This window comes from Lonchura striata, chromosome 1 (genome assembly GCF_050655825.1).
Source record: "Lonchura striata isolate lonStrDom1 chromosome 1, ASM5065582v1, whole genome shotgun sequence".
Classification (NCBI taxonomy): domain Eukaryota; kingdom Metazoa; phylum Chordata; class Aves; order Passeriformes; family Estrildidae; genus Lonchura; species Lonchura striata.
Genome location: NC_140703.1, coordinates 28737748 through 28758358, shown reverse-complemented (window position 1 = coordinate 28758358; position 20611 = coordinate 28737748). Strand labels below are relative to the sequence as shown.

The following is a 20611-nucleotide window of genomic DNA, read 5'->3' as shown; positions in this document are numbered from 1 at the left end:
CCACTAGGTAGTTCTTAGAGGCACTGAGGAGTTTTGCATTCAGCTAAGCTCTAATCAGCCTCATTAATTTTTTAATTCCATCTTGACTTAGTGTAGTGCCATGACTGTAACAGCATTTGATGGTCACCAGCTTTTTCTTTAGGACGACTCTCAGCATTGCATCTTATTTCAGACACCAAAAGATCAGTAACTACAGTAGGAACCTAATGGCTTGAGGCTTCAAGGTGGGAAAAGTACAGCCTCTCCCTGGTAACTCCAGGAGGAAGAAGTCCCAGAAAACAGGATTTTTAATCTATAATCTAACACATGGTGCTGCCTGTGGCACAGTGGTGTCTGCAGCTGTCAGATGTGGAGACACAGTAACAGCAGGGTCTTCTCTCTCTTCTTCACAAATCTTGTTTGAAGCCATCTTGAACCCTGAAATAGGTGCAGGGAGGATGCCACCACCTCTTTAACTCCTCCTTCTTCCCTTCCTATCCCAAGTGAACCACCACCAGAACTGTAGTTTTCACCTAATTCATTAATAATGCTCGCCTAAGACAGTTTTGTTTGGTACATATCCACAAAGAAAAAAAGCACCACCTTCCACCAGAGAGGCAGATGGATATAGATGTCTGGGATAGTCAAGAAGCAGGAAGCAAGTGTGCAATTACAGACAACAGTACAACATGAAATCAAAACAGAGGAGGGGCCTCAACTATTTATGTTGCTGCAATCATACTGTTCCTACAGGCCTTAGTTCCTTACTGAAGTTTGGAACACATATTCAGTGAACTCCTTGCCACCATAAAGAAATGAAAAGGTACAGCAGTTTTGAGAGTTACCTTAGAAGTTACACAGATGCTACACTGACTTACACCACAACATTCTGACATTACTGGATGGAAGCCACTGCAACAGATCCCATCACTTTATGCAGGTATCAGGGTGGTGCCTACCTGGAGGTGATAAGCTGTGATGACAGGCTTATTCCCAGCACACCAGACATCTTCCTTCATCTGCCTCATGACCCTGAAGCACTTCATGCGACAACCACCATCTTCATCCAGTCCCTCCATGAGGATGTGCTCAGCACGGGAGAAGCACAGCTGCCAGTGGTAATTAGAGCGGGCCAGGAGGTCGAAACCCAGCGACTGAGGAACGACAGGGGAAGTGTGACAGCAGATCAGAGGCAAACTTCTCCCAGCAATGCAGACACAGGTTACAAAAGCATGTTAGCAGAGACAGCAAACATGAGGTGCACTCCCATCTTAATTCTTAGTTGAATAAACACACATTTTGCATTGCTTCCTTGTGTGCTGGTATCAATTACTGCAGGGAGATCCTGTTCTACAGCCATCAGGCACAGTACCAGCAGTGCCACTAAAGCAGAGGTACAGCTCTGCAGGCACTTTCCTGTGCAGCAGGGAGGGGAGCAGGACTGGAAGGTAGAATGGGACCGGCAGGAACTTGGCAGCTGGGGTTGAGCTGAAGTGCCAGAATTCAGCCATAAATGTTGTAGGGAAAGATGGGATTGAGCTGGAGGGAAAACTGCAAGACACCAGCCTATTTGCTGAAGTCTTACGTGAAGCAGAACAAGAATGATGCACGTCAGAGCTGTGTGATGCAGGTAGAACTGTTTGCTGGAGACTCACACAATAAAAAGTTAACTCAGATTTTTCCTATAGAATTCACCACTGTAAGGGGGGGAAACAAAATCCAAATAAATTCCGACAGAATATTTTGAAACACTGCTTCTCTCTTTAGAGAATACATCTTCTAACCCTACTGCCATCACCATACAGTTCTTTCTTTGGAAAAACACTGTTGGACACCTGAGAGGTAAATTCCATCCCAGAGTTAGTTAAGGGTGTTTTTTACACTGTTTACCTTGATGCACTGCACTTTTTCCTGAGAAGGCCAACGCCTAAGGCAACGAGGCCACCGGGCTTTCTCGGGCCAGCACGTTGGAATCTCCACAGCAGGGACCAGCTCCACCTCAACCTGGGATTCTGACGTCTCCACAGCCACCCGGACCACTGAGCTGAAGCTCTCCAGCACTGTCACTTTACCTGTGAAAAGACAACAAGAGAAGAAAATATAGATAAAAAGGTCCTTTTCTACAAGTCAAGCAAGAGGCTGTCTAGGACCTTGCAGCTCTATTGCTCTGTCTTAACACCATCTCCTCAATAACACATGAAGACTGTAAGAAAAGCCTAAATCTATAGAAGTCTATCCTGGGGAAGGAGAACAGGAAGATGGAAGAACAATGTTCTTAACTTTACACTCAATTATAATGCTTTTTTGTTTTCTTTGTGGGTCCTCTTAAATCCTAGGATCAGGTTCTTAAAAATAAAGCTAGATAAGTGGTGCAACTTAACATTTCTAATGGTATACTACAAGGAGATCACTGCAGATTGGAGAGGACCAGATGAACACTTCCTATCTAAAGATGTTCTTCTTCCTTCAGAGAACCTAAGATCAGACCCACGCCAGATCACACTTACCACTGCCAGGCATTCAGAATATTTTGTGGGCTATCTGTAAAGTTTATTTCTGGAGATGCACTTGCACAGGAGACAATACCAGAATTTATGGTCTGTTGTGTAGAGCAGTCACACAGAAAAGGCTAACTGCTACATCACTGCAGGTGCTGAGTGTTAAGGAGAGTTAGTTCCAAGGGGATTGGGAGGAAAGAAGTTTCCTCAGTGTTAAAGAAGAGTGGCTCGTCTCCAGGAACAACATGATCTAAGAGTACAGAAAGGAAAACAAGCTGCAACTAATGGACTTTGTGGAATGTTTCCTGTTGGTCCAGCTGAGTTCATGGAAGAAGTTTCTGTCCCAGTCACTCTGGCAGGATCATTGCCCCTTCAGCTCTGCCATCTGAGCCAACTGCATGTTCATTGTCTAACCCACTGAAGTGAAAGGCTGAGCAGATGAACATAAGCCCTTTAAAGAGCAGTGTGTTATCCCACCTCATTTTGACTGGCATGTGCTAAGGAGCAATTCATGGGGTGAATTACCTTACCATGCAAAGAGTAGAGTCCATCCCAACCAAAACTTCATTCACCTCAGAAAATCTATGTGCTACTTCCCTGCTGAGCCACGTGTGGCATCAAAACAGGAATTGTTGTGTTCCCAAGCTCCCAACAAGGATCCCTAGCAGCTGAGATGTGTTAGAGCAACCACTGTATCAGCATGTAAATATGTTCATAGCATTTCCAAAAGCATTGCAATGTTTATACCTATTTTTCCACTAATGAAAAGTGAGACATCTCAAAAACTGATTTTGCTGGTGTTGAAATAATTAAAAAACAAGGAAGCAAAGAAATCAAGTGCAGTTTTTCTGTAACTTTAGCCATACTGTGGGATGAATGAAGTCCATTCTTCACATTAAAAACCAAAAATGGTAATTGCTTCTCTGGACTTCATCTTAGCTCATCTCCTCCCAGTGGACCATACAAAAAAGGCATCAGAATCATCAACCTAAACACCACTCTCTGGGGTCCTTGCAAGTACCTTTCCTGCAACACTCAATTTTCACTCAAAAACTTGATGTGATTGCTGCCCAACACAAAAACTTTCACATAGGTAAAGCCTCAGAAGCAAGCCTGTTCCAGCTGGTCTTTCTTGTGAGCCTCAATGGTGAAATTTTATTGCTATCCACCTTTCCATTCCTATAATAAGAAGTACTTCCTGAAAAAAATGCTATTATCTAGCAGAGCTTGACTTTTTTTTTCCTGTGACTACAATTCAGAGTGTGATCAGATCAGTGGAAATAGCTTCTATTGCTCTGAAATATAGAAGACTCATTAGGCTACTGATGAGTGAAGTCATTCTGGAACCATGCTATGGGAAGAGGCACCACAGGAATAGCCTGGACACTGGGGAAAAGAGCTCTTGTCCAAAATATTTTGCTTCAGTAGAAGTGCTTCTACTTAGTTCCCACCATCCGATGCTGTGGGAAATCTGTGGGCAACTAAGGTTTCCCCAGAGCATTATCTGCCCTTTAAATATCTTCAAACATGTTCTTCTCAGATGTACACATCTTTCCAGTACCCAATTTTCCTATACTACCTTCATTAATAATTTAAATATATTGCAGGTACTGTAGTAGAGAAGGATTTTTTCCCAAACAAACTCCTAAGTGTTCTAAAAATATAGGCTGCCTCTCAGTTGAACTGCCAGGGTGTTGTTGCTGCAGACCCTACCCAAATTCCGAAGAAAGGAGAAACATCTTGGGTACAAAGAGCCCCAGAACTAATGAATTCTATCTTCAATGCAGGTCTGTGTAGATCCTTCAATCACTTGAAGGCTTCCTGGCTTTGCAGAGTTTTGCTCAGCTTCTGACCATGCAAGCCAAACACTCTGCGTGTGTGATGGTTTCCCTCACACCTGTCCCCACGAAACTCACTGGAGAGGTTACAGGAGACGATCGACTTCTCCACCAGCTCCCGGAAGACAATGAGGACTTTGGCTGGAACCAGATCACCTTCGATGTTCACATCCTCTTCATGCCACTGCTGAAGGCTTTTTGAGAACTGCTCCACCTCCAGCCACTGATGCAATTCCTCAGGGTCCCGCACGGAGGAGAGGAGCTTGGCTCCATTCACGGTGTAATAGCGCCAGTGCCGTACCTGGCATTCCCTGTAGCCGGTCAGGCCACGCAGAGGAACTGTGATGAGGAACTGGCTGGGTGCTAAGACCTAGGAGAGTTCAGAGAGATGGAGAGAGGAGACAAGGGCAGATCCATAAGGAAAACAGGGTTGAGGAAGTACTAGGTAAAACTGGGGGCTTTGAAAAGAAGGACAAACTATGATGGGACTAACTGAACACAGCCAGGATGTGTCTAAGGGTTACCTTGGAGGCATGCAGACTAAAAGGAAATTGTCTTAGAAGGTGTCTGATGTGAAGCTCTTAGAAGATAAGAGCTCACTGGCTAATTTGCCACAACACCTGCCATGCTTTCCCCCTTTTCTTGTTATTTCTAGTCTGCAATTGATGACATGTAATAACCAGCAGCTTCCAAGAAGCAGGAAGGCATAAGTAAATATGTTTTGAGATCCAGCCAAGGGAAACCCAAAGAGTGGTAGTTATTATCTCAGAATTGTTACTTGAGATAAGCCCAGAGTCCAATGCTAGTCATAACTATGGCAAAAAGTTCACCTTTCTGATCTCTTTCGAAGTCCATGAGAGACATTAGCAAAAGAAGGCTATGGCCCATTCATTTCACAAGTGTTTCAAGTGCTTCTGTTTGACTGGCCTTTAAAGGGACAGACATAAGGCAAGTGACATGCCTGAGCCTACAGAGGCAGTGTCACACCCAGAAATAAGTCCAGGTTTTGGCCAGCTGTAATGTATGGAACTGCATTTCCTGATAAGCATGACAGAAACAGTGTAAGGGTAGAGGCAGCAACCAATGGACAAGGAAGCCTTAAAGAGGCTTGTTTGCAAGCCAGTTCATTTGCCTCACTTGGGGAACAACCATTTTCTAATAAAAAGCAGTTCTGAGACAGTATTTGCAAGGAAAGAATGAGGTGACTCAAATACCACAAAACATCATCTGTCTGGCCAAGGGCATAGCCAGACATGTCCAAGTGCTACTTTGGAAGCATCTGGCAGTTGTGATTCCAGAAGGGGTGTTCAGTCCTCAGATTTTTACCATGTTGGCTTAGGAACATTGCAGACCAAACCTAACTTACAGTGGCATAAGTAAGGTGAAGCTGCTGCATGAGCAGGATGTGAAGTGACAGCCACTGCTGTGAGGTGGTTACACCCATGGTGAACGAAACACGCTTGTCACTCTCCTGTAATAATCCAAAACACTCTGGTAGCCTTCCTCATCTCAGCTGATTTAAAGTATTACCACAGAGGTGCCAGGGCCCTGAGGGCACTAACAGGTTTTTTTGCCCCTAAGCAGCCTTTCTGGACCTTCTGCCATGGGTCTGGGACCCCTATTTCAGGTTAGCCCTGGGCTCCAGTGAGTGGGGAAGCAGCTTGACCTCAGACCTGACTTATCAGCAGGCTCCCCTTATGATCTACACTCGTGGCTGACCCAGCTGCCCTCCTTTCATCTGTCTCACTCAAGGACCATAGGGCAGGGGCTGCCTTGCTATGCTTACCTCCTGTCTCTCTGTCTCACAGGGAGCAGCTGGTCCTCTCTGCTCCCTGGCAAGAGATTTGGAAAACAAAAGATGGCTAGCCAGAAGCACAGAAATAGCAAAGAAAACACCAGGATGCTGCTCTTTTGTCAAATATGATCCATAAATGAGGATGCTGCTCTTTTGTTAAATATAAACCATAAAGGAAGATGCTGAAAGGATGACATTGCAGATCAAACTGACCTGCACATGTCAGCTTTGGTGGGGCTGAGAAATCCTGTGGGCAGTTTAGAAACAGAGTAATAGGCTCCATAAGGAAAAAATACAATGGCTGTCATGCAGTTACTACTCCTCTCACTGCCTCAGCCACATTTTCGGGTAAACAACCATTTCCCCCCATACCAAAATGCTGTCTTGTATGCACTGGCACCCAATAAATTGCAAAGGGAAGAGCTGCACATGTTATGTGAGTGCCTACAAATGCAAGTCACAAGGGTCCTCCACCTGGGGCTTACCAGAAAACAACAGAATGCACAAGGCTGGGATTAGCACTGTAAAGCTGGGCAGTTGGTAACTTCTTGGCCTAAACAAATCCCAGTCCCACACCTATGCTGTCACAAGATGGTCTCACACACTGTGTGCAGGCCACAGGCAAGAGTCTCCAGTTCTGGGTGTGTAACTTGTGGCCAGTTCTGCTGTGTTAACATTCTGTCTAGAGTATGCTGGGCAAATTAAATATAACCTCATTCTTGTGAACCTGGCCAGGCTGTTCCAGGGAGACAGAAATATTAGGTTAGAAAGAAAATAATTACTCTTTGAGAGGGAAAAAAAAGCAAGTCTCTTGTTCAGAGGACAAATCGGTCATGGGAGGATCAGTGTGGTGGGTGAAGTTGTTTGGAGAAGAGGGTGTGTGAGGAGGAAGCAAGCACAGGGATTGTCAGGCACCAGGAAGGCTTTGTACCTGGATGGATGGGTGGAATGGGCGCTTCCTCCGAAGCATAGCTGACCACTTGGCCAGTAAAGCTGGCTGATCCTGAGAGAAGCAGAAAGGAAGACAAGTGGACAGAACAGAGAGAAAGCATCATTCATTCACAGCAAAGGTCATTCATTCACAGAGCAAAGCTGCAAGCTTCCCCGGATGCTTGGAGTTTGTTGAAGGAAAATCCCCCCCCATTTCCCCCACCTTGATTAAACACTTGGCAATGCCACTGGACAGTGCAGTACCAGTGATTAGTCTGCCCCTCTTCATTGTAACTTTACTGAATTTTCATCAGCCCTGCACAGTTGACAGCACCAAAAATGGTGGGCCACAAAAAAACCCAAACAGTTAGAACTTTTAAAAATTAAATAATCTGTTTTGTTCATATGAATTTTAATTCAGGTTTTCAATAAAGCATAACTTTTTGTTACATGGATCACAGGAAAACACTGTATACCTGAAGACTTTTCTTAACTAGTCTCCACTCAGCCCTTCATATTTAGAAGGGAGCTTGAGGCTTCTCAATAAATTTAGATCTCTCACCATGTTAAATTGATTCCTTTTAGCCAGAAGCTGAAAGTTCTGAAAAATCCTGTAGAGTTAACTGACATAAAAAAATATGTTGCAAAATTGAACATGGAAAAATGAATAGATTGACTTTCCCTGGACACAAGTCTCCTCTATGTTAAAGTATGTCAGCAACAGTATTAAAGTTTTCAATCTTTCGAAGTAGACAGCCCAAACCAAATAATTTCTCATCAACCCATTCTTTCATGCCCCACACAAATAGGACAGTTAGTCAGTTCCTCCTAGTGTTACTTCCACAGATTTGTAACACTGGGTTCAGTTAAGCACGAACAACAGATCTGCCACTTTTAAGGAAATAGATTTTGAGGATTTCTTTCAAGCAGAATTTGTTCAGATCTGCATACTATAACATCAAGTTACTGCTCATAATAGATTGCCTTGGTGGTCTTGTTCTACTTTGCTTTCCGGAGCAACAATTTTACCCTGACCCTGGTCCTGTCAGACCTCATTAGCCAAGCAGGTTTGTTCCACACAAGAGGTGCCTGGCAGAGTCTGGCACTAAGGAACTCATGGACCAGGATGTGGCACTATCACTGTGGCCATACTTACTGACAAGACCACATGCTCTGGGATACAAGAAATCCAGAAAAGCTATGAATCTGAATGTCTTTGTCCCCAGGGTAATGGCCACATTTCAGACTGGGTGATTTTATTTTGCCTCCACCTCCATACCATTCCAGCAGCTTCATACAAAGACTTCTTCCCTTTCAGTCCCAGAGAGCTGCAAAAGTTGCCTCGTGCTTTTATGTATTTGCTGTGTTTTGATCTGTAAATGGCTGTGGTTCAGTATAATGCTTGACATTATTATTTCAACTAGTTCAGATGAAAAAATTGTTTTCATCTGAAGTTACCATTGCTGTGATTGTTTCTTGTGTCTTTACTAGTTACTTTTGTGTAATGGAGTCACAAGAAATAAGCAGCCTTCTTCTGTCACAGCTGGGAAGGACATTACTATTTTTACGTCTGAAGGTCTAAAGCAGGGAGGCATTTCAATTCTCCCACTAATAAGAATTATTTTTTTCCTAATGAAAAAGAAATTCCAATTCATGACAAAGAAAAAAACATATTTTTCAGAAGAAACTTTCTAATGTTCATAGCAGAAGAAGGACTTTTAATTCTTCTTTAATCCTTTTTAGTGAGTTGACAGCTTTTTTACCTGTGAAAAATATGGGTCATAGCTCATGAAGGCATGAGCATTTTTTCTTAAGTTACTGCTGCATAAGTTTTTCTTTCTGACTCCCAAAGAGTTTTGGCTTCTGTTTGTGGATTGACAGCTCTGGCAATAGATGCTGTTTGTAAACACAGCAGCTGCAAGAAGAGGCTCTGCTTGATTTATCCATCTCTCTTGGATGCTCCTCTGGCTGTGAGATGTCCATGAGTGAGTGCCAATGACCCAGTCAGTAGAACTCCACAGTGGTGTCAGCACATCGTCTGTGGTGTTTGGGTGAGGTACCTGCCATACAAACACTTACATAATGGAGAAATCACTTTCTGGTTGCCTACAGGCTGCCAGAGAGTGCATTAAGGTTTTTCTTCATACCTTGATGTTCTCATTGTGAATGCCAGAGTTGGAGATAGCCTGGAATCGCACGGCCTTGTAGCTGATTTCTGCAGTCAGCTGCTGGATGATTTTCTGCACCTCCTCCACTGCTTTGGAAACCAGGTAATGCCGCCGTTCCACCTGTCAGTTCCAGAAAAGACACTTCATGTTAGATGTAATTGCAGTCTTAGTCTCCAGTGGGAAGCACACAAATCAGCTTAAAGCATCCTGAAACATTTGCGCTTGTGCTGCACTGGGAATAAAAATTGTTCCCCAGTCTATTGCAATCAATTTACCATGAGACAGAGCTGAGAACACCAAAGGGTCAATATTCAAGACTATTGAGTATTAATTGATATTTCCATGCCAACACCATTGGATGGAAGGAAGGGAGTTCACTACACAGATAAATTTATTACCAACTAATTCTACAGTCTCAAGTCTTTATCCATTTGATGCAGAATACCAGTTACTCCCCTGCATATGGTAGCCATTCTCAAAGTCAGAATATGTTCCATTCCAAGAACTGACAGGACATCAAGACTTCGAGATTTGTCCATTAGTCAGGTGGCAGATGTATGTGGCATCAGTTAGATGCCTACCTTTTACACTGAAAGTATCCATATTTTCTTTATGGCTGAAGTACAGATGAAACTCTACTCCTAGACAGTGTGAAAGCATATTTCCAAAACTGGCCCCATTGGGAACTAGGTGTTTGTGTGGCTTGAAGGGTAGTTTTTCAATTCAAGAAGTAGTTGCATAATGAATTATTGAAAATTATTTCAGTGAAATGTCTGAGTCTTGGGACAACTGAGGTGATGAGTGGACAACTCAGAAAAATATAAGATGAACCTGAACCTCACTTATGACTAAAAGTTAAGGGAGCACAAGGGGACTGTCACAATCTGAACAAGGACATTCAACAAGAGGAACATGAAGGAACCATGTTAGTAAAGGACATTTAATATTTCCCAAATATCCTTACACATTTACCAAAGTGAGGAGATTCAGCTGTTAACAAAGTTCAAGAACATATTTGTCATTACTTATACAAGCAGAATTACTTATGGAGAGTGAAATATTAAGACTGTTTACTGTTCATTTTTGGATCCTATGCTTCATCTAATTTAGTTGCAGCTTTTGCTTTCTTCTTGATTCTTCTTTTTCCTCACCATATTCTACTAAATGTTATTGCTTGCAGGCAAGAAAAAAAATCAGAAACAGAGTTCATCACTCGGCTAAAGTGAATGATAAAGCATAATTGCCACAGTCAAATATAATTGCTACAATATTTTGTTATTATCAAAGACCAAAAGGAAGCAAAATCATAAGTTAAAAATTCTGTACTGTGAGGGTGGTGAAGCCCTGGCACAGGTTGCTCAGAGAAACTGTGGATACCCCATCCCTGGAAGTGTTCAAGGCAAGGCTGGACAGGGCTTTGAGCCCTTGTCCAGTGGAAGGTGTCACAGTCCACGGCAGGGAAACTGCACTATATGATCTTTAAAAGTGCCTTCCAACCCAAACCAGCCTATGGCTTTCTAAATTTCCTGTGTCCTGTTTACTCAGCATCTTCTTCAGCATCTAAACAACTCCCTAGTCTCTTTTACTATCAGCCAAAAACACACAAGTGTGTTGAAATGTGTCCCTAGGGCCTGGAAGAGGACAAATACATCCACTTCTTCATAAAAAGGGACCATTCAATGGACTAAAGTGGATTAGCGCCTGCCTCATATCCATTAGCCCATAAACAGCAATTGACTAACACTGAACTTGAACATGAGCAGAGTTTGAATTCCTTCCTCCCTCAGACAACAAAGTTAACAGTACTTCTACTAAGCCTGAATAGCTTTTGAAAGTGGGAAATATGTCAGGCAACAGCACCATATTCCCTTGACTGAGCTCTCATCCACCCTTGACATTCTGTTTCTTTACTATCTTAACACCATGTAGTCCTTCATGTTTATATAATGCCCTTTAATTTCCCTAGTAATTCACCCTCCTCCTCATTCCAATTCACCATTTTATTTAAGAGCAGTTTTAGCTACTTACATGTACTTAAAAAAAACCCAAAAAACACTGAAAGATTTTAGCCCATGTTCATTTTCACCTCCTCATCTCAGCTTTCATTTATGGCACTTCTCCATCTGTATCTATACTGTATCTATTTTCTCCACCTTATTTTTGTTCATCCAGAACAACTCCTTAGAATAGTCCAATAAGCTTGACAAGATACCTAATGGTTTCTCCAACAAGTGAATGGTGTGTGGCAGAGAAAGTTGTCCATGTCTAAGAGCTTTTATGCAAAAAAAGACTTTTTTAAAACTGAAAAGTATAAAAAGTATACACAGTGGGTCAGCTCAAACAGAGACTTAGAGTGCCCTCTTTATGCATTCCTCATGCTCTGCTCTCTCTAAGGGGCACCTGCTGGAAACATTTTTTGCCACTTCCAGTATCCAGGGAAAATCTATTCAACACAGCCTGGCCTCATTTAATTCTGCCTTCATCACCTACTGACTAGGCTACAGCAGTTGTCATGAATTCTTTATAATATACACTAAAAAAAAAAAAAACCAGTTGAGGGAGTACCACTAAACACCTCTTTCCATGTGTTCTCCCCATCACTGGAGCAGGGATAAAAAACAATGGGCATGTGACTGACAGAGGGTGCTCACTATAATTAACTAACTATAATTAGCTCCCTAATCATCCTGTTGGAAAATATAACCTTCCTACAGAAGGGAGGGTAAAAAAATCAGAAAACAGAAGGTGAGTCTGAAGAGCCAAGGCATTTATCTCAGATACTTCTAGTACCAGCACAGACACATTGGAAGAAAGACACTGTATGGTATTTGCTGGACAGTCACTTCTGTGACTCGCTGGCATTCCCCTTACCAGGTCTTAACTCAGGGAATTGTGCTAAAATAAATGCACAAAACTTGAATAACAAGGTCAATTATGATTTTATTAAGGGGGAAGGAAGCAGGACTGAGATTTATTAGAAACTGTTTCCCTTATTTACCCAGCCTCATCCATACCATACACATTCAAATTTTTCCTTTGATGAGCAGCTTAAGGATGAAATCTCTGGTATTACAGAGATTCATTGCACCAGGTGGTTGACCTATTTCCAAAAACAGGCAGCATTTGACAAGCTGAACTGCCTGAAGTTGGACAAGAGGCTCAGGAGCAGGCAGAAACTAAGAATCCATCAGAGCTGGAGGGCTGCTAGAAAACAGACTTCTAGTATAATCTAAAATATTGGCAACTATGAGTCTCACTTAACTAGAGCCTGCTTCTGTTCCTTGTACTTATGGCTGTCATATGAGCATTTTCCTGTGCATGGCTTCCCTCTGTTCCCTCCTTTGTAGCTCTGCTTTTTAAATCTTCAGAGAAGTGTTCTCTGTTATAGCTCACTGAACAGATTCTTATGGAATTATTTTCCTGTGCACAACACTGCATGCCTGAAGAAGGTATATTTCTGGGAGAACTTTCCTACTTGCCACCAAAACATTTCCACAGAGAAAACAAACCTTTCTTACCAGCCCCTTCATTGTACTAGAATATGTGATCCTTTACAGAAGATAAAGCCTTACACTTTCTCATTTTGAAATTATTTGTCACTTTGGTATCTTGCATTTTGTTGGGGAAAGCAGACAATAAAACAGGATCTAGCTAAGTACTGCCATGAAACATGTCAGCTTTAAAAAATGTTATGGCTCACTTAGAACTTTTATTAAACAGTATTGTTTCACAGAAGATTTTATTCTGTTTTATTTCATTTCATAATGGGGGAAAAATTGAGTGCTGGAATATCTTATAAAATAGAAAATGAGATTCCAGTCTGCATATGCTAATGAGACATGTTATTTTAATCATGGTATATAGAGAAGTATCCTAAGTTGAGGTGACAGACTGATGACTGAATTCTAACAATATTGGTCTGCCTCTGCAGTTCCTACATGAATCTTTTTTAGAGGCAACACCTGGCTGGTGTTGGTCTTGTTTTGGTCAAGCCAAGACCACCAGACAGGGAGAGAGGCAAGGACATTTCCTTAGATTTAAATGCTGTCAATTACAGCTAGTCTCACATCTGGAATTCCAGATTAGGAACAAAAATTCAGGACACCTAGAAGAAGAGGACAAACACCTTGAAAAATTAGGCTACCAGCAGATAAGATTCTACAACAGAAACCTAGAAATCTCATTAGAAATACAGTTCTCATGAAACTTCACCCAATCTTGTCTCAGAAATGAAGACAGCAGGCGAGCAACTAAGTGTCAAATTTGGCACCCTTCAGAATCAACACCTAGTGTGGGAGACAGAAAATCTGGTCAGATAAAGTCTTACCTTGCTCTGGATGTAGATTTCTACATCTTCATCTGTGAACGGCTTCATGGCAAGATGGTCTTCGCTGCTCTTTAAAGTGTGAATTCACTCTTCACTTGTTCACCTGCCTCTGGAAGTAGAGGAACACTCAGAGAGAGCTGCTCAGAGCCTTCTTGCCCTGTGAAGCTCAGTTCACCTAACACTTCTGTGCTGTGGGTGAGTAAGAGAAGAGAGAAGCAAGGAAGCATGCCTATTTTTAATAATTTTCTTTTTCTGCTCTGAGCTACAATGGTGACTTCCAGCTCATTCAGAAAACTAGCTCCAAATATTATTCTCTACCTTCAATTGTTATTATTAATCTTATTACTTTTAAATGGTGGATCTTGCATGCAGGCATACACAAAAAAATCCCAGCAACTGCTCTGTCTCAGGGCAGATCTGGAAGTGCTTTTCAGATTGCAGTGCAGCTTCAGTACATACATGCACAGCATTATTAATCTGCATGCCACTAGTACGCCCCTGCCTCACTACACCCTTTCTTAAATGCTCTCAACAAGTTATTCCTTGTTGACTAATCCATTCTCTTTCCATCTGAAAACATATGGGTATTTTTACACTCATATCATTCACTGGGGTTGCAGTCTGCAACCCCTGCTCCCCTCTTCTCCCCTCTCCTTATATCTCCCCTCTCTCTCTGGCTGTATTGACAGTAAATATTGTGCAGCTTGTCCCCTCCTGTAGCCTGCTTCTCTTTCTTTACAGTAAACAGACAGAAAGCTGCCTCTCGTTTTCTGCCAGCAGCTCAGCTAACAACCCCATATGGATGATTCAGAGGCAAAAACAATTGATCAGGCCTCATTGATCCAATGAAGCTTGGTGGCTTTTAAAAAGAAGGGTACATCAGCACATAGAAGGGAGAGACAGAGTATAGACATGAGACCCCATGCTGCTAAGCATTTCTTCCTTATTAAGGAAGGCACACTCCACTTTTGGGTAAGATTTACTGCCTCTGCAGCAGCTGGCAAAAGGCAGCACATGGGTGGGCACTGGGTGCTACCTCAGGAGAGGTACTGTTGTTGCTAGTTATCCTTCATTACGTCCTTCATTACGTCAAATATGAAATACATTAATTTAAGTAATTAATTGGAGCACAAATACCTGCAAGACATCTGCTTCCCTAGCACCTACAAAGCAAACCTTTCTCTGACAGACAGCTGCCACTGTCTTCTTACTGACTTGAAGATTCCTTCACAAAGATGTGTAGGTATTTACTTCCCAAACCAGCTTCCACTAGAGTTGGGCACTGAAAAAGATTTTCTCGATTCCCCAATGTCTAGGGACTCATACCATATTTTTGCTCACTTCAGGATTCACTGGCTCTCTTTCCTCTGAGGGGACAGCAGTTTATGTGAGCTCTGCTAGGAAAGCCAGATAAAAGGCAGGGTCTGAAAGAAGGCAAGTGAAATAACAGGTTGGAACAGAATTTGTAGGGATTGGTTGAATGGGATTATATCCAAGCAGAATGTACAAGAGAGCATTAAAAGCATGCCCCTAAAACATTAAGTCCCTGGTGCTCCCTCAGTCAGTCAGCTGCACATATAGCAGACAACTTCCTTAACACTCTTGACACCACCCGACATTACTTTAATACTCAGACCCTCAGACATGTATTATGAAGCAAGGAGAGATTAAGGGTCTCTCTTTCTTGCACCTGTAAGGTCTCTCCTCGTGACAGCTGTCCAGAGACATAGTGCTGGCAGAGAGATGAAGTGGTTTTGGTCATTTGTCTTTTATATAATAACACACCTTATGTTCATAATCCTTAATATTATAATCCATCATTTCCATCTTGTAAGTAGCACATATTATGCTACTAATCGGCTACAGTAAATACTACAACTGATAAAGACCTTTACACCACCAGCAAAATACAGATTAGAGTGGTATCAAAGGCAGCAGACAGTCTTGACCTCACAAGAACTTGTGTTTGTCACATGAGGAGCAGATAGCACAGAATGCAGCAGAAAAGTAGAGGCAGAGGCCATGTGTGAAGAGGGAATGTTACTGTGAGAAAAGCCTGCATCAGAAGGAAAGAGTAAAGAGAAAGGACAGAGCAGAAATCAGAACATCTGCATAGATAAAAGAGGATGCAGACACAAAGTGGGAAGAATCCAGTCTTCTCCAGTGAGGTCTACTGAGCTGATGCAGTGATACTGCAGAGAAACCTCCATCAGATGGGTCCTTCTCAGGCACCTTCTGCTTGTATAAAGTAAGATAAAGGTGGAGAAAATTGGAAATGGATCCAAGCTCCAACAGTTGATAAATACAATCTCATAAGAAAATATTTCCCCTGAGCCTACAACAACTTAACTCCCCAGGCACACCAGCAAGAGGGAGTGAAAAATGGCTATTCCTTTTTCCTCGCTCTTCAAGGAGCACAGAAGGAAAGAAAGAGGTCATCAAGAGGATGAAGCCAGGTTCTTCTCAGTGGTTTCAAGCATCAGGACAAGAGACAATGGGAAGAAACAGATGCACAGGAAGTTCCACCTGAATATGAGAAAGAACTTCTTAAATGTGAGGCTGATCAAGCACTGGAACAGGTTGCCCAGAGAGTTTGTGGAATCTCCCTCACTGGAAATATTCCAGAACTGTATGCAGTTGTCTGTATGCAATCCTGTGCCATGTGCTCTGGGATGACCCTGCTTGAGCAGAGAGGTGGGACCAGATGACCCATTCTTTTGTGAAAAAGCTCACAACAGCTTCATGGAGATAAAAACCACTCTGCTAAAGCCAGGCAACCATGTGAAGACAAAACCACTCTTCAGTTCTAGTTAGCTCACAATCCATCAGATATCATGGACATAAGCACTACTGAGAGCTTTTGAGCTTGATTAAATTGGCAAATTAAACTCCTAAGTATACTTGTTTCTAAGGAGATTCCCATCCACACTGAGAATGGCTATCTTTTTGACACCTCTGAATCCTCTTTCTTTTCTAGTGATTGTTAGAAGTGGCTTAGGCCCTCACTAGGGTCTGGGCATATTTTTGAGAGACAATTTTCTCCAGACAGTTCTTGCTGAAGCCCTGCAACCTTCCTTCCCTCTTTGATGGTGTCTTTGATGAGGTTTTTAGCATCACATATCTAATTAGCCAACCACAGACACCCAAATTCTGCTTGATGAGCATCCATTGATTTATACAGTTTCTCTCAAGCATTTTCAAGCCACACTTCAAATACTTTGGTCTTCTCAAATCACAGTTCCCTGTCTGCTGATCTGCATAAGATCATATGAAATGACTCAGCTATATTACATCACCCCATTTGTATTATTTCAGTTCCCATTTTATAGTACCTTATAATGAAGTTCAGATTGTGGATAATTTCCTTTGTACCTGCATCTTCATTTACGTAGCAGTACTCTGAAGAGGATTTAGAAATTTCCTAGTATCTGCAAAAACACTGAATCTGTGGTATATAATTTTCATTCATGCTGTTGGCAATATGCGGGACTGAATATGATTTTGGATCTGTGAAATGCTTGTGAAAGTATTCTGTGAATATATGCCTTGAATGGTATTAGATTGGCTCTTGTATGTTGTGAAGATGCCAATTACTGATGCTTTCTATGCTTGCTTGGCTTTCCTTTCTTCACTCTTCAGTTTCACAGATATGACAAAGACATTTCAAACCTACAATCAAAAGTAATATGAACTGTGAATTGCACAACAATAAAGAAATCACCAACATCTTGTAAATAAGAGCAGCAGTCTTAACTGCACAGGGTTGTCCAATATTGTGTCTTTTTCTGTTGGGCAACTATTTAGAAAAACTATTCATACGGAACAGTGAGCATGTATTAAAAAGCCTCTGCTAAATCACACAAATGAGTCAGACCAATGTACCACTTGTGACTCACAGATGATCTGCAGTGGCAACAAATAAGCCCTGTTGAAAATGCTGCCTTCCAGATGAAATACAACCCTGAATTTCTAGTTGCTAATGATGACCCATCTCTTCTTGCTCTAATTACCGGAGGCATTAAGTCTGTTGCATTAGCTGAACCATGTACTTGGGTCAAGACAGACCACTAAACCAAATGATCCCAACAGATTTAATAATCTCTGACAGTTCTCTTGCCTTCTTAAACTGTTGTCCCATTTCTCCCCATTAGTGGATTAAGTGACTGTGCAAAATGAGTAATTGTAGCTTGAATCCCCTATAACATCCATGCTGTGACAGTCGTTAGTACTGTTCAGCCTCCATTCAGAGGATAGCAGCATAACATAATCAGGCTTTTTGGGGGCAAAAGTTCTGGGAATTTATTTGGGTTTTTTCCACTTTGTCTTTAAACAAGTTGATATGAGCAAAGGGGATACTTCAATGACAAAAGCATGGGATGGACTAGAGGGAAAAGAAAGTCCTGCTAATTCACTGTGACAGCACCAGAATCACATATGGGTGCCAAATTGAAATGCTTCTCCACTCATTCCCTCCCATTACCAATCAATACTTGTCACGCTCAAAAATGCTCCGAATGCTTCTGCTGCTTGTTCTCATTGCCACACATTCTCACATTAGCCTTGGACCTGCACTTCATATCATGCAAGTTAAAGGTTTACATCCTTTCCAAACTAAGCACAGGATTGGATCAGGTCCAGTCATTTATAAAACCTGATATCTTTTTTCCATTTGTGGTCATACCAGACACGTCAGAAAAACACAGTAGAAATGAGTTCTCTTAATCTGGGAAGAGATTTGAAACCCCAAATTATTTACAACCTGAATGTTTTCAGGCTGCAGTGTAGTATTTCCAAAGAGAGTGATCACCAACTGAGCATGTGGGAAATTCTGAAAAATGCTGAGATTCTAATGCTGCTACCCACTACTGATCAGCCTCAACTAGGAAATTCATCAGAATCCAGTCCATTTTGCAGCTGCTATTAAGCATCAAGCCACTGGGCAGCAAATATAAATCACACAGCAGTGCTTCTAATATTGCCAACATCGCTGGGACACAGTGTGGTGATGTGTTCAGGGTCTGGAAATTTCCAAGTTTAAAATGGTTAGTTCAGAAGACGGCAGGAGAGGCAGGAAGCTGGGAGTCTGGCTGCATCAGCTCTGAGGCTTCCAGGAGAGTTTACTGAGATGTGGGACAGGAAAACTGGCAATTTGAGTTCTGAATCCTTGTACTATCCTCTGAAAGTTCACTGAAAGAATGTAATTTCAATGCATCATAATTTAAACATAAAATATTCCACTAGACCATTTCTAAGGATAATTTTCCTCTATGTTTTATCCATCACTAAACTACAACTACGGTTTTACTGTTTCAATCAGGATGTCCCACCATCTTGAAAACCTACCTGCAGCCAACATCCACAAAAATGACAGCCTTCCAGCATCTTTATTATATGCCTAGGTAAATAGCTTGCATGCTGAAAAGGAAATACTTGATACCACTGATTTAAACACATGATTAGAAAAACAGCATCTGGAAGAAACATGTTTGGCAGAGCACAGTGCAACTGGGAAAACTTTTAGCACTGGAAGTCTTTTCAGGTGAGAAAAAGCTGCCTCACTTTTGATGTCAGCACAGGTTTGCTGCTTATTTTCAGGTGTCAAAAAAAAGCATTTTAAATTTAGGGGCACAGTAACTTGGGACAGAGAAACCAAGTCCAAGATTTAAAAGAGCCAAACCAAGAAGCATGCTTGCAATGATGCTCTGTCAACAAGAGGGGCTGAATGAGACTCGATTCACTGCATTTCCAGGAGCTGGTATTTTTTTCGTGACTGCTCTCAGAGCACAATGTTAGTTTGTATTATTTTTACACTTTGCTGCTGTGTCCAAATTGACCCGATTCAGAACTTATTGCTTCAGTCCACAGCAGTTTGAAGTACATTGAGTAAATTACCAGTGCTAAGTGAGAACAGTCACTCCAACACAAACTCACTTGGGAGAAAGAAGACTCAGACTGGCAACGCTGTTTATGTGCTTCATTCAGTCACTGACTAATAAAAAATGTACAAGAGTTCAGTGGAGCCAGAGCTAGAAACTAGGTCTCATATATCATAGGCCAATGACAGGTACACACCCCTAAGATCTATTGCCTTTTCTTTATCAAAATACAATTACTGCAGAACAAACAGGCCTGCTTGAGCAAGGAAACTGAGAAGGGCCTCCAGGCCCAAAAAAGCCTGGCCCTCAGGAGCTATTTTAGAGTGCTGGAATAAATACTTGTGTGGAAAGAGAGCGAGATTTAAAAAAAAAAGCTAAACTAAACAAAGAAAACCTCAGAAAAACCCCAACAATAATGAAGCAAAAAACCCCATCCCCTCCCACCCAAAACAAACAAAACCCACAAAAAGCCCCCAACAGAGTGAGGACAGCTGATAATCACATTCTGTCAGAACCACATGAAAAGCAGATGTGTTTCTGTATGATCTTGGTTAGCAGCAGTGCCAACCCACTATCAAAGCTGTCTGATCAAACTCCACAGCTTGCCACCCTACTACACACAAAGGTCAAAGATCCCAGACTTCCCAGGTGATCCTTAGGATATGTCAACTTGGACATGGTGTTGTGTCCCAGGGCTAACGTGGCACTGTGGAGAGGATGGAAAGGAGAAGTTGAAGAAGCAGTAGGGATTAAAGGAAGATTTTGCCAATATACCTGTAGAAGTGTCTCAAGAAAAACACAGGGGAAGGCCCAGACAGCTACATGCTTTGTATGGGAAGAAAGCAGGGGAGGAGAGTCACTGGGACTCTGCAATGCATGGGCCCAGAGGGAAACAATTGCCATGTGGGAACAATTACTGTACAATGAGAGCACCAGCAGAAGCGAGAAATAATTTGGTTTTTATCAGAAGTATGATATATGTACCACAAAGCAGACCAAGATAATCAGCCAACTAGTGAGAACAAGCCTTGTCAGAATCTCTACAGAGGCTTCAGTCAAGTCTTTTCAGAGTTTCTAGACAGATCACATAATGACCTGAATAGCTACACACTCCAGCTTCAGTCACTGGAAGATGAGCTAACAGCCTCCAGCCCAAGCTATGTCTGGCTAATACATATGGATTCTTTTAGTCCATAACTT

At 42.1% G+C, this 20611-nt stretch overlaps 1 protein-coding gene across 4 annotated transcripts in view; it reads right to left on the bottom strand.

Annotated features, from left to right (window-relative positions):
• Positions 1-20611, bottom strand: part of MAB21L3 (mab-21 like 3) — a 48668-nt gene that overhangs the window by 21636 nt on the left and 6421 nt on the right. Inside the window, exons 2-8 of one of the 4 annotated variants that reach the window (XM_085572107.1) lie at positions 13536-13644; positions 9188-9328; positions 8804-9100; positions 7042-7113; positions 4394-4685; positions 1870-2051; positions 939-1133 (exon numbers count right to left, since the gene is read on the bottom strand). In XM_085572107.1, coding sequence (XP_085428233.1) covers positions 939-1133; positions 1870-2051; positions 4394-4685; positions 7042-7113; positions 8804-9100; positions 9188-9328; positions 13536-13583 — 1227 coding nt within the window. In that variant the 5' untranslated portion in view covers positions 13584-13644. The remainder of the gene's footprint in view (positions 1-938; positions 1134-1869; positions 2052-4393; positions 4686-7041; positions 7114-8803; positions 9101-9187; positions 9329-13535; positions 13645-20611) is intronic. The other 3 variants (XM_085572109.1, XM_085572114.1, XM_085572116.1) reach the window with 3 other exon arrangements.